Genomic DNA, 16274 nt, shown 5'->3' on the forward strand with positions numbered 1-16274 from the left:
AAATGATTGTATCACCCATCCTTTCCAAACAGAGATGACATATACCCAGAAACAACCCTTTTAGAGTTATGGATTGTTTTATTTTTTATTTTTATTTTTCTCCTTCCTAAATTCTCCATTGGGAATCTGGCCATTGAAACTTCCCTACATGTGTGTAATATTATGTGCTGTGTGCATAAAATATCTGGACTCTTTAACCAAAGAAAGATGTAATGACCACACAACTATATTGTGTGGTCATTACATCTTTCTTTATATTGTGTGGTCATTACATCTTTCTTTGGTTAAAGAGTGCCTCCATAGGAGACAGAACATCAAGAGAAGTCAAGGCTGCTGTGTCATTTAGGTGTACAAGACATGTGACTGAGACACAAAAGCAGAAGGCAAATGACAAAGTACATGGGGCCTTTCATAAGTAGGAAATAATATCCATAACATTTGGCCAGGGTCTGAACTCCAGGACTATCAGACTTAAAGCCAAATTCATCCAGACAAAGAAGGATAGCACCAGTCTGTGTTCCCCTCTACTCAGCAGTAGCAGAAAACTTCCTAGCTTGTCTAATCAAACCAGGTGGCGCAGGAACCTCTCTCCAAGTTTCTGCACTCACTGGCCAGGGGCCAGATGATGGCTAACGCTGAAGTGTGACCAAGTTTCATGCTTATTTTTCCCCTATGATAAGCAAAACTCCTCAGAAGACTACAAGATACAAATGTAAGTGCTAAATCATCTTAAGTGTCACAAGTCCCTGAAGTTGTTAAGGCTTTTCAGATATCACCTTATTAAGATGTGATCTTAGTCTAGACTTAAATGCCTTAGTCCTGTTCCCTGGAATGCACACCAAAAGAATGGACTGGATTTCCTTTTCTTCTGCATTACTGCTCATATGTATGATATTTCTGTCTTACACTGTGCAGTTGTGGATGTGTTACAGTTTTTAGTGAAGCAGTGAACTTGATGGGTTCTTAACATCCTGCAGCTCTTGATATCCTGTGGCCTGTGCGGCCATTGTGCCAGCAGGGCTCTGGGACCCCTCAGGCACACTCAGAGGGTGTTCTCATACTACCGTGCTCCATCCACAGTCAGGAATGGCAGGTGTTGCAGATGTCTTTATGAGAAGCTTGTGTAAATAAATTATGTTAAAGATTCTCTCTCTCTCTCTTTTTTTTTTTTTTTTTTCTTCTTTTCGGGAGAGGGGGGAGTGGGGCAGGACTGAGGAGTGTGGGGCAGAATATTTTGCCCCTCAAAGGGATCTGGCAGCCAGTCTTGTGACAGACTTTTCATTTAAAAAAAGTCCTTTATTTCAGTGAAATGTGATGGGGGAAAATGGTGAAACCTCCAAAACCAGACGCACATACATGATGAAAAAACAATAAATGCATGAATATTTATTTATGCTAGTCTCCTCCTCACTCAAGACCTTGCAATGGGAATTGCTGGCCTGAGCCAGCAAGTGAGTAGAAAGGTTTTTTCCCTGGCCAAAATGCTAGGAAAGTGGAATAATAGAGCATTATTCTACAAGTGCTCAGAAGAGACAGAAGGACTCTTGGTGAAGCTGGAGAACAAAAGCACAGATAAGACAAAGAGTCTGGAAGGAAGCCAATGTAATACAGCAGGGAAAAAAAAAAAAAAGTAAAGAGCAGGGAGAAAAAGGTAGTCCAAGTTATCCCATTGCCTTCACATAAACAGAGTGATGTGTATCTCATTTTTATCCTCTGTAAGTGGCAGCAGGTTGAAGAATATTACCAGTTCCTACAGACATCCAGATTACTTTTACCAGTCTGGTTAGCCTAGGACTACTGCAGTCTTTCCTCCAGACACAGAACTATCTTCTTGTGATCTTCCAGTGCAAAGTAGTTATCATCCATTGTTCATGATACTAACACTCTAGAAATGCAAATATTAGATTCACCCTTATAGGTCTATTACTTTATGGTGTCCAAATGTGGAGGTACCACTGCATCAATTACAATTTTCATACCATCAAGCTCTTTATAACAAACACATGTATAGAAATGTCAGCATATATGATTGGCAAAAACTCCATAAATGAGCAACAAAAAGATATCAAAAGCCAAGCACCTCCCAAAGGAGGAACATTTTGTCTGATTGTCATCACTAAAACTTTACACTCTACAGCATACAATAAATAACTATTACTTACTAAAAATTAAAAAGAAGAAATTCACTGCCAATGTGAAAGCTTGACTGCAATAATGAAAGACTATTTTGAGTGCTACAAAGTATCATTAAAATTACATTGAATATTCAACATATTGTTTACTTTCAGAAAGCTACGTCAGTGTGTTCCATAACAACTACCAGGACATACCCACTCTATTCTTTAATCTTTTACTACACCATAACTTCAGAAAATGGTGAAATAATTCTTCCGAATTCTATAATACAGAAACAAGCCAGCAAAAATACTACCCAGTGCTTCTGAAACCTTTAAGATGGATTTCTATTCATTAGACTTAAGACAACCTTTCTAATGGCCAGCCCTCTTCACACAGTGGGGAACTTTGAATGCCTTTGTGTGGGATCTGATTCTCATGTTGCAGCAGGTACTTAAGAGCAAGAGCCCTTTTTTTTTTCCAAAAGAATTTTGATGTCCAACTCTCTTTGAAATCTTCCTTCCTATGTATCTTTGAAAATCTGATCTTCAATTTGTTATCCATTTTCCCTTCCCACTTGATATGAAAATTCCTTCTCTTCATCCTTCTGAACACTAAGAAACAAGGGTAGATGCATCTCCATACTCTTAATGCAAATGATTGGTAGTTGCTTGGAATAAAGTCTCCTTCTCCCAATCTTCATTTATTCTTTTCCATTCCAGTTGAACAAAACATCTTCATGATATTTCTTCCTATATATAATCCATCAGAATCGATTTACATTCTTAAGATAAAAGTAAAGATCACTGTAGGTACAAAGTGAATATGACTGTCCACTGTGAAAAACAGCTTTTCAGCTGAAAATATTTTTTTTTTCTTTTTTTTTTTTAAACATTACTCTCAGCCTTTCTCCTCTTAATACATTTCTACCCAAGTGGACACTTGGTAGTGTCCACAACTCCATTGCTGGAGTAGCCACTAGCTGTCTTATTAAAAAAAATAAAAAAAAAAAAGTCAATTTTTAGCTTCTGTCGTTATTGTTTCTTGGAGTCCTTTAGTATCAACCTACCACTGCAATTCGCTGACAAAGGAGATTTAGAGGTAAGACACAACTGTGAATGTTTTGAACCTTACTTCAATTCTCTACTCTATTACAGATTTTCTTAGGCAAGTCATACAAGACCAAAACTTTAATAGTGTTGAGCATCTGCTGTTGCCTACAACAGAGGGTATTTTGTGGAAAAACACTTAAAGAGATCATGGAAAACTCAAACAGTACATTACTTATATCATCAGACTCCATGGTGGCATGCCAGGACTGCTTTTGCTGAGCGTCGTTAGCCAAACATTTTAGTGTTACTCTCCTGTATTTGTTCCTGAGAAATTTCTGACTGATCAAGATCTGTAATTTCCCTGTTGCTTCCCCATTACTGGTTTGAAGACCATGCTGCCTGAACTGGCCCAGAGAAAAGGAGTTAACCACCAAGCAATGTAATTACTTATTCTTGGTTATGACTTTTCTACTCACGATATTAAGGAGATTTATTTTCTCCTCACCATGCATGTATCCAGAGCTATGAAGACCATCTCATGGTTTGCAACAAACTTAAACGAACAGTGTTTGATTTACAGAAATCACTATGTCCTAAAAGAAACCCAATGAGGAATTGCTACCTGAAAAGCAAAGTTGCAAATCCACCTTGTTTAAAAATCTTTAGAGAGAAGGAACTACATAACAGTTACCTAAAAAAAAAATAAAAAAATCTTCAGCTGTGTTCCTTGGCCACTACTACCTGGTCAGTTCTACACCACAGCAATTTTGTTCTACCAAGAGGAAATTAAGCACACAAAGAGTTATTATATCAAAGCTGCACACAGAGATTCAAAGCTGCACACTCAGACTCAATCACACACGTAGATCCCCATTCAGTGCTTTGAAAACTTACCACTAAGTGTGAAGCTAAAAATATTAGCTAATGATAGCGAGCTATCTTCCAACCACATCCTCTTGTAGAACAACATCAATAAGAGACAAGTCTGAAAATGTGCCTTAAAGGAATTAATGTACATTTGTTTGAAACAGGGCCATTTCACCTTGGGACAGTTTTTTTTTTTTTTCCTTTTTCCTAATCTAGTGAACATATCCTGCACTTTGGGGTATGGAAACTTGCCTAAATCACGCCCATAGTCAAATCAAATTTAACATATCTTTACAACACATTTATAACATGCAAATAGCTGGAGGCCCTGTTTCTCACTCGCATGGAGGTCCTTTATGCCAGAAAAGGAGGGCTCTTTCATGCTAGTGAGAACGAGTGCATAGTAGATCAGAAATTGGTTTCACATATTATATTTAACATGTGAATGTTCAGCAACCCACATCTCCACTCCACGTGCAACAAACAAGCAAGTCAAGGTGCAGCGGTGTAAGAAAAGTGCTTGGCAAGCCATATGGCAGCATCCGTACAGTCTGTCATTTGTGTTTCAGCAGGGTTCTACTTAAAGAATCTCAAAAAAAAAAAAAAAGAAAAAAGCCTCCTTCATTAAAAAAAAAAAAAAAAAGTATAAACTCTTGCTGATGACACTCGCTTTTTTCTTAAGCCTGTGTAGCAGCTCAAGGAACCCAAAAGAAACATTTTGTCAACATAAAACAGATTATCAGCCAAATCCCACCTTTGGATTCTTAGGCTCACAAATTTTGTCTCTTGGAACACATCTAATTCAGAAATAAATTATTCAATTATGTTTCTTTCAAATTCCTGTCTCTGATTGTTCTTACATGGCACATAATGAAAAGCTTTTGAAATTTTGAATGTTTTGACCAGAATCACCGAGCACAAACTATTTCTCAAGATACTTTCTGGACAACATCTTACAACGCATGCTGACTGCACACTTCTAGTGTGTCCACCACAGCTCCACAAACCTGCAGCGGTCTGTGTGCTAGCACTTAGTAACCAGTCTGCAGTGCTGAGGAGAGTCATGTCACCTGAGGGAAAATTGCAAACAAAAGAAAACCATTTGGCTTCATCTCAGAAGTTAAACACGTATTTCACGCTTTATCTTTCTTGGTAGAATTCATCCAAAACCAATAAGCCTGCACTTTAAAATTCTAAAAACAGGAAAAATAAGTTACTCTGTTTTAATTTACTTTTTTTTTTTTTTTTTTTTTTTTTTTTAATTTATATAAACTCCAATACCTACTGAGAAGTTGGGATATAATTTCCAGAACTATTTGCTACATGAGTTTATGAATAGATAATCTAACTAATTTCCTGACAGAGTAATATTAAGCACCCAATTTTTCAGAATGTAAGCCCACACAAAACAGCTATTAAGAACAAGAAGTCTGGCCATATGGTGGATGTCTTTCTGTGTTTCAAGGAACACGTCATATTTTTGTGCTAAAGCTACATTCAAGCTACATATAAGGTACAAAAGCTAGTGAGGTTTACTGCAAAGGCTTTTGCAAGTAAGAGAGATTTTAAAGTGCTGACCAATTTTATCCTGTACCAAAACTGGTATATACCTCATAATATGATACAAAAATAAAATTGGCATTAAAAACAAAGATGACTCATCTGTGGACATGAAATATTTTTCTTCTTAAACTACATTAACAATTTAGTTCTTTATTCTTAAAACAAAATTAAAAAAATATTGTTTTTTAATTACTAAAATATTTATTGCAGCAGTAGTTTTACAGCAATAATAAAAAGTAAATTATACACAACCCTGGCACAAAAGTCTGTTAATCTGATAACCCATAAACCCTCCCCACTACAGAGGACTCCAATTAGAATGAATAACAGAGATGTTTGGGGAATTGAGGGGGGACGACATCTGTTTGATTGACATGTGCCTTTCCTGGAAGAATGTAATGCATGTCCACAATCCTCAACAGTCTGACAGCACTAACATGACACAGTTTTTAAAGGGGAAAAAAAGGCATTTCTCTGCTACAACAATATTTTAACTCTAAATTTATATTGAAAAGTTTTATTTAAAAATTTCAAGTAATGCATTAAAAACACCGTCCACAAAGCTAGCCAAACATCATGTATGATCATTCCTACTATAGCCATAGAAACGTTACAGGAAAGAGTATTTTCACTGCTTATTATATAAATCCTTCTGTATTTCATTATATGTCATTACTGACAAAGCAGTTCAGTTGTTCTGCTGTTAGTATTCTACTGAGAACAAACATAACTTATCAACTGGCTGACTGCTGCTTGAAAAATAGGTATCAGTTTACCCCATTGAATTACTACACCTGTTTGAATTTTGGCCACTCCATCAGAGCAGCAAGCTAGCCCTAGGAAATTTCAACACTCAGTTTTATTAGCCTATTTGACAAAACTTTCATAGCCTTAGGAGCTTGCTAAAAGTGTGAACATGAAAAAAAACACTGATATAGGGAAAAAGACTGAAAGACTGCATTTTGCAGTACAACAAATGTAAACACTTCCTTTCTCCTCATCACTAAACCAGCCTTTCAGGTTTTATGGATTTTTTTTTATTTTTTTTTAAGTTCTGCACATACTACCTGCTCAGTCCATTCAAACTATGTGAAAGGAACATATAACAGGAATGAAAGCTATTGTTGAAACTTGATAATAGTAACTGTTGATAAACACTGAACATCAGATTTATAAACCACATTGCATAAACAAGTAGTACCTTAAATAGTAAAACATTTTTCTCTACATAGTTTACTGACTGCAAGAGCAGTGATGCAGCAAGGAGAACACACAAACTACAAAACACTAAAAGAAAAAAAAAAAAAAAAAAAAAAAAAAGGTAGCTCACCTTCTGTGCCATTGGGTGTCATGGAATTATTATTTATATGAGAGTTATCAAGTTTTGGACCACTGGGGGATTCACTACTACCACTTAGTCGGCTATGTGGGCTGGCTAGATCCTGCATTTCCATAGACCTAAAAACAAGATGCGTCTAGTTTTAGTGGCATGTTCAATCTGGATTACAGAGGAATTACCAGTATGACATGCAGCCTGCTCTTAATTGGCATCCTCAACACATTTAGTAAAAAATGATCCGCTTCTCCCAATGTGATTTTTTCTAATGTTAAACTCACTTTGTTGTGCCACACACAACTGATCATCGAGGGCAATTACTTCTGCAGTTTCTAACAGAATAAAATATAGATACAACGTACCGTACTTTAAACATTCATGACACCTTCTTTTTTTAAGATATGCACAAAGATGGAATCACCACTATATGAATCCATATATTCTCTTAACAACAAATTAACACTGTGCTTTCAAGATTTACCATTCAGTGGCAATATAATGGGCCTCTAAACCAAATAAAACACTTGAAGCAATTGTTGAAACCTGTCATCTACTGACAGGGAATGAGATATTCCTGATGTATGTGTTTACTCTGGCAAACTACTTAATTGTTCCTCTGTTTCCGTTGAAACGAACGCAGCATTAAAACATTATTATGTCTGCTCACTTGTTTGCTTTGTGGATTACATAAACTGTGCCCAATTGAAAAGGGATATGACCAACATACAGTGAATCCATATAGGCGTTAGTATGCCTTAGCACTCTGCAGTATCTCAGCAGCTGTCGTTTAGTCAAAATAATAAGAGAGCAATTCAGATTCAATGCAAAAATTAAACATTTACACAGCACACAAGCAGCTGAGTATGTCTGATTTGTGTTGTTAATAGCCTCGTATAAAAAAAACAATAGACCTCACCACTATGACATATCCCCTCATTTATGTTGGAGAAACTTATAAATGAAGTGCCACATATTCATTTGTTTATAGCTAACACTTTTCATAATGTTTTTGCTATACTTATTTTAATTGCTCCAAGTAGAAATTTCACAGGTTACAGTGCCTCCGAGGCATTTGAACCCACACATTTTCTGTTTAAAAGAAATGCTTAGGCTCTTTTAGAGACTTATTAAAATTATATATAAAAAAATCCTTCCACTGTAGTGGTATAAATATCCTTAAACATAAGTGTAATTTCACCTATGAAGTTTTCATATTTTGACTGAGAGTTTATTGCAAGTTCTAAACACAAACCCCTCATTTTGTATTTTGTTGCTTAAACTAATGTGCAGATTAAAAAAAAAAAAAAAAAGAAGATGGTTCCACAGTTAGTTAAAAAAGAAACTACCTAGCACAAAGTAAAACAATTTAGTGAAAACCAGTACTTGCTCACAGCTGACAGACTTTGTTGCACACACATACAAGAGAAGATCCTGCGCTTATTGATCTGCTCCATGTGGAAAACAAGAATAAACATTTACTTATCACCTTAACATATCACCTGAAGGTAAAGAAAAAAAAAAAGTTGCAGAAAAATAGCAATTTTCAATCATATTCTTACCTGCAACTGGAGGAAACAGCAACATCTGAACCAGTTTGGGACTTCTGCACCTGTAAACCAGGGAGACAAACAGAAGCCTCTATTACTCCGCTCTCATACGAGGCCTTAATTTAAACAAAGACCATCACCGCAGATGACAATTCTGTCCTTTAAACCAAAAAGGAGAGGAGGAGGGCACGGCGCCGGTGAAAGGCATATTGTCTTTAAATTGAAGGCTCGCCTGTTGTTTCGTCGACAGGTCCCTCTCCCTCCTCCCCGCGCTGGGGACGGCGGCCAAGTGCCGGGACAGTGATTCATCAGGGGCCGTGACAGCTGCAGAGGGGCTCACTCCTCCCCCAGCACCGACGCTGCGCACCCCAGCGAGGGCAAGCCCCCCAAGGGCGGCGGGAGGGAGCCTCTCTGCACCGAGCCCCCCAGCATCCTCCGCAGCTCTAAAGCTCCCCTTTTGTTCCTGCTGCCTGAATCCTGTCTTGCTCCCATCCCCTTAGCTCTTGACAGCTTCTTGCCCTCATCACCTTGGCCGTCCTCTTCCTCTGCTCTTTGCCATCCAGCCCTGCTTCCTCTGGGGACCCCACAAGTAACCGCACTCCAAAAATGAGGGGCAGAGCAAGGCTGACACAATTATTATTATTATTATTTTTTTTTTTGGAGAGGTGTGAGGGGGGGAAGGGAGAATAAGAGGGAGGTCTGCCTACTGTGAAGATCTCCAATATACGAACTACATTGTTACACAACCATCTCCAAAATGAGCCCATCACCAAGCGCAGTGAATTAAAATAAAGCACATGTTATTGCACAAGGTCTTACTCATAAAAATTCCAGTTGCTAATGAAATTTCTGATAAAATGACTTAAAAGAACACTTTTGGCTAACTATATGTTAGGAAGCTGCAGCATTTACCTCTTGAGCTCCCTCATCGAAAAAGGAATCTGGTTCCACTGGGAAGCCCAGCAATAATTTTCCAGTTTAATAAAATGACTCCTTTTATAACTCAGGTGAATAATAGATTTTCATATCCTATTAGGAAAACATTGCTGCTCTGCTAACAGACCCTTCTCTGCGGCCAGTAAGGATTGTCAGCAGGTGATAAAGTTCAGGTGAAGATATGCTGCTAGATACTGTTAGCCTAAAAGTACACAAAAGCTTATCCGGGAAAGGTATGTATCATCCTAATGTCTGCATTGAGAATCTTTCATGTGCATTTCCATTCAACCTGAACTGACATCTCTTAAGTGATCACAGAGCAAAGGCAAGAGAGATGAGGCATTTTAAGTGCCATAAAAATCATCCAAGCAAATCCTACTTATGTGTTTGTAGATTTTTTTTGTTATTTTTAATCACAGACAGAATTACCACTAGCAAGAGTAAACAACTGCTAGGGGCAGCCAGGCAATGCATAACGTTACAAATGATGTCAAGAAGCATGTAATAATGCACGCTGAAAAACATCAATCTTTTTATAACTGGGCACTTAAAGTACTGCATAACGTGCTTTTCAATACATCAGAGCATGCCAAATCAAACTAGATGAGCAGCTACATTCAAAACTGAGCATTTTGTTTTAATGTTTTTTTTTCAATCCTTTACCCTCAAAACTGCAGCAGAGTGCCTTAGGATATGTTTCTGCTGTTACTTCTAAACACCTGGAAAAAATTATAGGTGAGAACTAAGTTTGCTTACAGAGCTATCTTCACTCCCTCTTGCACAGAATACTTTAAAATGTATCTTTTATAATAGAAAAAAATTCCCCTTAAAAATAGATGTTTCAATTAACTGATATTTTCAGACGTACCCTACAGTATTATTCATACTTCACTGAACTCTAATATACATTTAATCCTCACTATTTTATTTCTTAAATTAGAAAAAAAATATTAACTTCAGTACACTTATAAATATACACATCAATATGCATGTGTGTTTACAGTGAGACATTTCATTTGAGGTTTCATGGGAGAAGTTAAAAAAAAAAAAAACAACTCATTCACAGAGAATTAAATATATACCTTATATGTCCTCTTACACTCTATGATTTGTGAAAGTTCATATCCACAATCTTCATTTTCATTAGACATACTTTAGATATATTCCTTTGTGTCTCAAGAATTATTTAAACCATGTGTTGCACGTTACCATATTTAAAAATGACTCTTTAATCAAAATAACTTTAAAACAACTAATCCTCACTTAGGCTGGTCAGCTGAATCCACATAGTGGTCCAGGAAAAATAAATCTACTCTCAAGAATGCGAATGCAGACAACAATTAGACACAGATGTGAGTGAAATTAGTTACAGTTTACAAAATGCTACACTTCACATGCTTTCAGTTTTTTATGTGTAGTACAAAATTACAATGTAGTAAGGAACCACACTTATGATGACTAGTTCATAGAATAAAAACATTTCTGGGTGGCGTGTGCTTGCTCTTGTATATTCTCCCATTTTGCCAACAGATTTCTGGGTAATTGAAGTTCTGCAACATAACTCACATATCAAACAAAAACTGGAAAAAAAAATGCAATGGCCTAACCCGTCCAGTCAAAGGGGCACATTAAAAAAAAAAAAAAAAAAAATCAGAAAAAGAAGCTGTCACTCACCATTTATTCTCTGCACTCTGCTTAAACTAAAAATGCCATATATGATAAATGACATGCACATTCTCCTTAATACATGAAAAATATTACCGCATATAATTTGATTGTGGTGAGTAACATTAACATCTTTCTGTTTAGAGTGGATCGCACTACATGGGCACATGATGCGAAAAAAAAAAAAAAAAAAGAATGATAGCAAGGCTACTTAAAATTCATCCATTTAAGAATCTTAAATCAGTAACATCAAATTCTGATTAGTTAATGAGGTCTTTTAAGTTTGCCTTTTTTTCTAATTAAATTTATAATTCTTCACAGATGTAGGTTTTGTTGATGTTCAATTTGTCTCTCTCATTTTGTTAAACCTCACATAGTACTCCACCAATCCATTGAATAGCCACATTAAATCTGTTAATACCATGCTCTTCAACCCCAGAAATTATTTCCAGAAGGCAAACTTGCTTTGAGAGATCATCAAACAAGACTCAAGGTACACATTTTATCACATTTTCCCTACCACAGAGCTCAGGATGCGGAGGAAAATTCATGACTTTTGCACTGTTTATTATACTTTGCTAAATTACAAATCAAAAGCATCTGACAGAAGATCATGTATGAAGCCAAAAAGTTAATAATGTTCTGTGAAAAGTAAACTGTAAATGGGAAGGGATTCTAAATTTCAGCAGCACAGAGCAAATAAAATGTAGGTACTTGTCTAAATTACAGGTTTTCCACAGTATTTTTGCTTGCTAGAAGCAATTTTTTTAAATAGCCATAATTTAAAACATTTTTCCAGCTGAAAAGAAATTTTCTAAGTGAAAATAAGAAGTTAGCCCAGAAAACTATAGCCAGCACACGAGCTTTCTCTTAAAATGCATTTCTACTTAAGGAAACAAATTTTATAGACAATAGCAATTTTGAAATCAGTATTCCTCCTTAGGGGAAAAAAAAATCTGTCATTTTTAACAGGGAGTGAAGGGAAAGAGACTTTTTCCTCAAGCTGCCTTCTTTTCTTCCTTACAAGTGCTACACAATCAGTATCTACAGACATAATGGTTTCAGCAGCCCAAACGTTCCAAAACCAAAATACAAATTGGCTACAAAAAGGCACCTTGCTGACAACACATGCAACTTCATCATACTTTCACTCTTTAAATAATTGTATCGCTAGACTATAAGTGAAGAGGCAAAACTCTTTTGCTAGATACTTCAAAGACAAATTGCACTTCTTAAAACAGAAGCAGATAATTACAGCTATTTAATTTTTAATTACTAGTTTAAATTCTTCTGAGAGTGCTTTCCTGCATACTGAGTTCACACACTTATGAATGAAACGTTTGGAAACACAAGCAATGTCTCCCTTTTAAGAAAGAAGTGCTCAGTGTGACAATGCTCCCATTATGACCAGACATTTAAGAATGCCTCTCTGCTTCTCCAAGATTTTCTTGGCTCCCAAGAAATATTTCATACTTATTGAAATTCAAACAAAATGATTACTCATTTTTCTTTTTCTTTTTTTTTTTTTTTTCCCTGCTCACTCCAAAGGCAAACCGTGACTCAAGCAGTCTGTCACTGCACTGGGCTCCTCTGAGGGGACGGCTGCTCATTTACCAGGCCTTGGGAAAACTGCAGCTTAAAGGTGCTTGGCTGACCACTGCGCTGCATGCGCTTGCGAGCAACATATAAAATGAGGCATGCATAAGTGCCTATGTATATTTAAAAAGTATATAATGTGTTATATACACACATTACACACGATGTACACACACACATGTATGCAGACATATAGGCATTATTTATTTTACATGTCAAACCAGTAGCCTGTGTCCTGGCAGATGCTTTGCAAACTGTCTCAGTATGGGATGGAAAATAAAATTCCTTATCTGTGGTATCTAATGTTCAAAACTTCCAGGGATGCACTGAATGTTCCCATTTCTTTCCCAAATTTTCTCTCTGTGATCAGTTTAAATTTAAACAAACTACAGGAAACGTACTTTTTTTTTTTTCACTCTGAAAGCTATTAACTCTTCTGCTTGTGCATTATTCTTAAATTCTTGTTAAAATAAAAAATAAATAAAAACAACACCAAAAAACCCTCCAACCTTCTGAGAAACACTTGAAAATGCACCTTTACTTTTCCAGAATAAATGTTTCACTGCAAAAGACAGTCATCTTTCTTATTGGTGTTTGTCCAAAATACCTACAGAAAGACGGACTCGGGGATGTTTTGGGTCTCTCAATCTCAAGATTGAGAAGTAAGTTTCATGAAACTTCAAAAGCCACATAACTTCCTCGTTCTGAGCCCGTAGTTCTAAAAAGCCACCTAAAATGTCAATAAATGTCAAATATTCCACTTGTGTAGATGTTTATTCTGTCATCTTGAAAAGTTCTCCTGTGGGGATCTGTGTGTTTTCCTTGGTGTTTGGAAAATTTAAACACATTAAGCAAAAGGATTTCCTGCTTCAGAAAGTGCTGTCAAAATCTCTGTCATGCATTCTTCCCTCCATTTTTTTTTTTTTTTTTTTTTTTTTTATTATTTTTCTCACGCTCTCGTGTCTCTTTTAGAAAGATCTGCAGATTCCCTCCCTGTGTTACTTGCCTTCCCCGGCATGTAACGTCTCGCCATCACGGGCTTTACATTTAACGAACCATTAGCACTCGAGGAAATCAAACAGGAGAATCCCCAAACCTGGCTGAACACAATAAATAGACCCACGTTAACATCTGCTTTGTGGCAAGCCTGCAAACCCCAGCCTGAAACACGGCCAAAATTAAGTGCCGTACCTAGTGATTTATAAGCGAGGATCGCTCTCACCGGCAGCGGCAGAAAGAAAGCACCCCTGCACCTTCACGCCAGGTTAATCGCCGCCGCTGAAGGAGTGTGGGCTGATCCGCAATTAGGCTATTTTCTTTCTCTTTATTTTACTTTTATTCCCTCCTTCCCCCTCCTCCTTTTTTTTTTTTTTTTTTTCAATTTCTCCCCTTTTTTCTTTTCTCTCTCTCTCTTTTTTTTTTTTTCTTTTTTTCCTCTCTCTCTCTCTCTCTTTTTTTTTTTTTTTTTTTTTTTTTACTCGATCTTTTCCTCCCCCTCCTGCCGCTTCCACACCTCCCGCCTGGTACTCACGGTGCTGCCGGGGGGGGCGCGCAGTCTCCGCTGCGGGGCGGCGCGTTGCTTCCGCGCCGGCGGGCTCAGCGCGCGGCTCCCGCCATGGCGCAGCGGGGCGCGCAAAGCAGCGCAAAAAGCAGCGCAAAACAGCCAGACAAAGCCTCGGCGGAGGCTGCCTCCGGCCCCGCCGCCTGTTTGCTCAGCCGCGTAGGTCTGCCCAGGCAGTGCCTGGAGGCACGCTGCCGCTCCCGCTCAGCCTCCTCACTCCCCTTTTTCTTCTCTCTCTCTTTTTTTTTTTTTTTTTTTTTTTTTTTATCCCCCCTCTTTGGGTTTTGTTTTTGTTTTTGTAAGGCAAACCGCAGCTATTCTCTTGTCCCGGCCTTATTGGTTTAAAATGCGGCGAGGCTTACGCGGCCCTGAAGGCAGCCTCCCCGCCCGGGCGAGGTGCACCGGAGGCTCCCGCTCCGCGGAGGCTGCGCGCCCCTGGCCGCCACCCGCACCTCGCCCCGAGCAAGTAATGGGACCCCCCCCCCCCATCCTCCCTTCACCCCCCCCCTTCGTCTCCCTCCTCATTTAAATAGCTTAATTGTGTGTCGCTTCGTCCCCTCTAGTAAGCCGGCTTTAAACAAAAGCCATCCTAATAGAATAACTGGAATTAAAACAACATTATATCAATGAGAGAAGCTAAATAAGGATACTCACAGAGGCTCTTAAGCACACAAGCAGCATGCACGTCCGGACATGCCGTTTTGATTGGATATGTAACAGATTTGTTCTCAAATATCTGAGATTCTTGCAACCTTGTAAAGAAAGGGTCTGCTAAAACTATTTAAGCCAGCCTTCTCCAATTTGAAGGTATTTATTAAATAAAGTGTCTGGAACTTTTTAAACAGTTTAAGCCATGCAGATACATGAAATATCTGTATTTCTAAAGACAATCGTAAATACAGTCAAATTTGTATTTTAAATTGTTACTACTAAAGTTTTAATATTTAGAACTGTGCAAAGGCCTTTTCCGTAGACCTTAGAAATATTTCCATAGAAGAGAGAGATGGTTGCATAGAGTTAAATTTGAGCATTAAGTAACAGTAACTCTTTAGAGCTTAGCTTTTACCAATCAATAAGTAATTAAATAACTTAATTAGTAAGCCATTAAACTGAAATGGGTTTATGATACATTTCTATTACAGCACTTTTAGTTGCTCCTAATTCAAAAGGAACTGTTTTAAAAATACATACGTTATGTTAAAAACCACTATAACGTACACAATAACTACATTTGTCCAGGGCTCTCTGGAGCATTTCCACTTTGTAGAGAGTATCTTGCAATTCATGTAACTTATTTTTCTACAGTTTTTCAGTACACGTAGTCCAAATATGATGAGGAAAACAGCCTAATGATTTGCAGTACCAAAAAAGAAAAAAAAAAAGGTCTTCATGCTATGACAGGTCTAAAGTACTAAATAAAATGAAATAAAATAAATAAATAAATAATGAAACAAACCAACAATGCTAGTTTGTATAAATAGATTCAAACATCTTTTTTCTTAAAAAAAAAGAAATAATCTTTGGTTATTCACTGCTAGTATATCCTTACCTTCAAATAACTAATCTGCGAATGAAAGCAATACTTCTAGAGGAGAAATATCTTCTGGCTACTACATCCGAGTAAGCGATACATTATTTTGTAGAAAGTACATTGGGAATACTTCAGGAAAGCAGATCGTTTTGCAAGGCTACAAGTCAACCTCTAGCTGAAAAGGCACCTAAGATTTCATTTTGTTTAGTGCAGAAAAGGGATCTCGGTATAGTCCCATACCATATATGGGAGCTCATGTCAAAATAAGCAGATTTCTATTGGGCCCGTCCGGGTAGCCAGCACAAACAGAATCCATTTACTTCTTTATATTCACAAAACAGATCTCATGCCAAGAAAACTATCCACGATGTTCTATATTAAACTGTGAAAGAACTACAAATTACTCATTATGGAGACAGGCAGTTTTGTCAGGTAAAATTCACTGAAATAATCAAATTCAAGGAAATGCAGTCATTCTGAACTATTGTTCCAAATCCTCTGGAAA

The 16274-nt window shown here is 37.4% G+C and overlaps 1 protein-coding gene across 5 annotated transcripts in view; it reads right to left on the reverse strand.

Moving 5' to 3' along the window:
* EYA1 (EYA transcriptional coactivator and phosphatase 1) overlaps positions 1-16274 on the reverse strand; it is a 151478-nt gene that overhangs the window by 76544 nt on the left and 58660 nt on the right. For 2 of the 5 annotated variants that reach the window (XM_084306995.1, XM_084306994.1), the window contains exons 1-3: positions 14209-14306; positions 8493-8542; positions 6928-7055 (exon numbers count right to left, since the gene is read on the reverse strand). In XM_084306995.1, the coding sequence (XP_084163121.1) occupies positions 6928-7051 (124 nt within the window). In that variant the 5' untranslated portion in view covers positions 7052-7055; positions 8493-8542; positions 14209-14306. Of the gene's footprint in view, positions 1-4061; positions 4088-6927; positions 7056-8492; positions 8724-14208; positions 14307-16274 lie in introns of those variants that run through there. The other 3 variants (XM_084306991.1, XM_084306992.1, XM_084306993.1) reach the window with 3 other exon arrangements.

This window comes from Netta rufina, assembly GCF_964035555.1.
Source record: "Netta rufina genome assembly, chromosome: 2".
Lineage (NCBI taxonomy): Eukaryota > Metazoa > Chordata > Aves > Anseriformes > Anatidae > Netta > Netta rufina.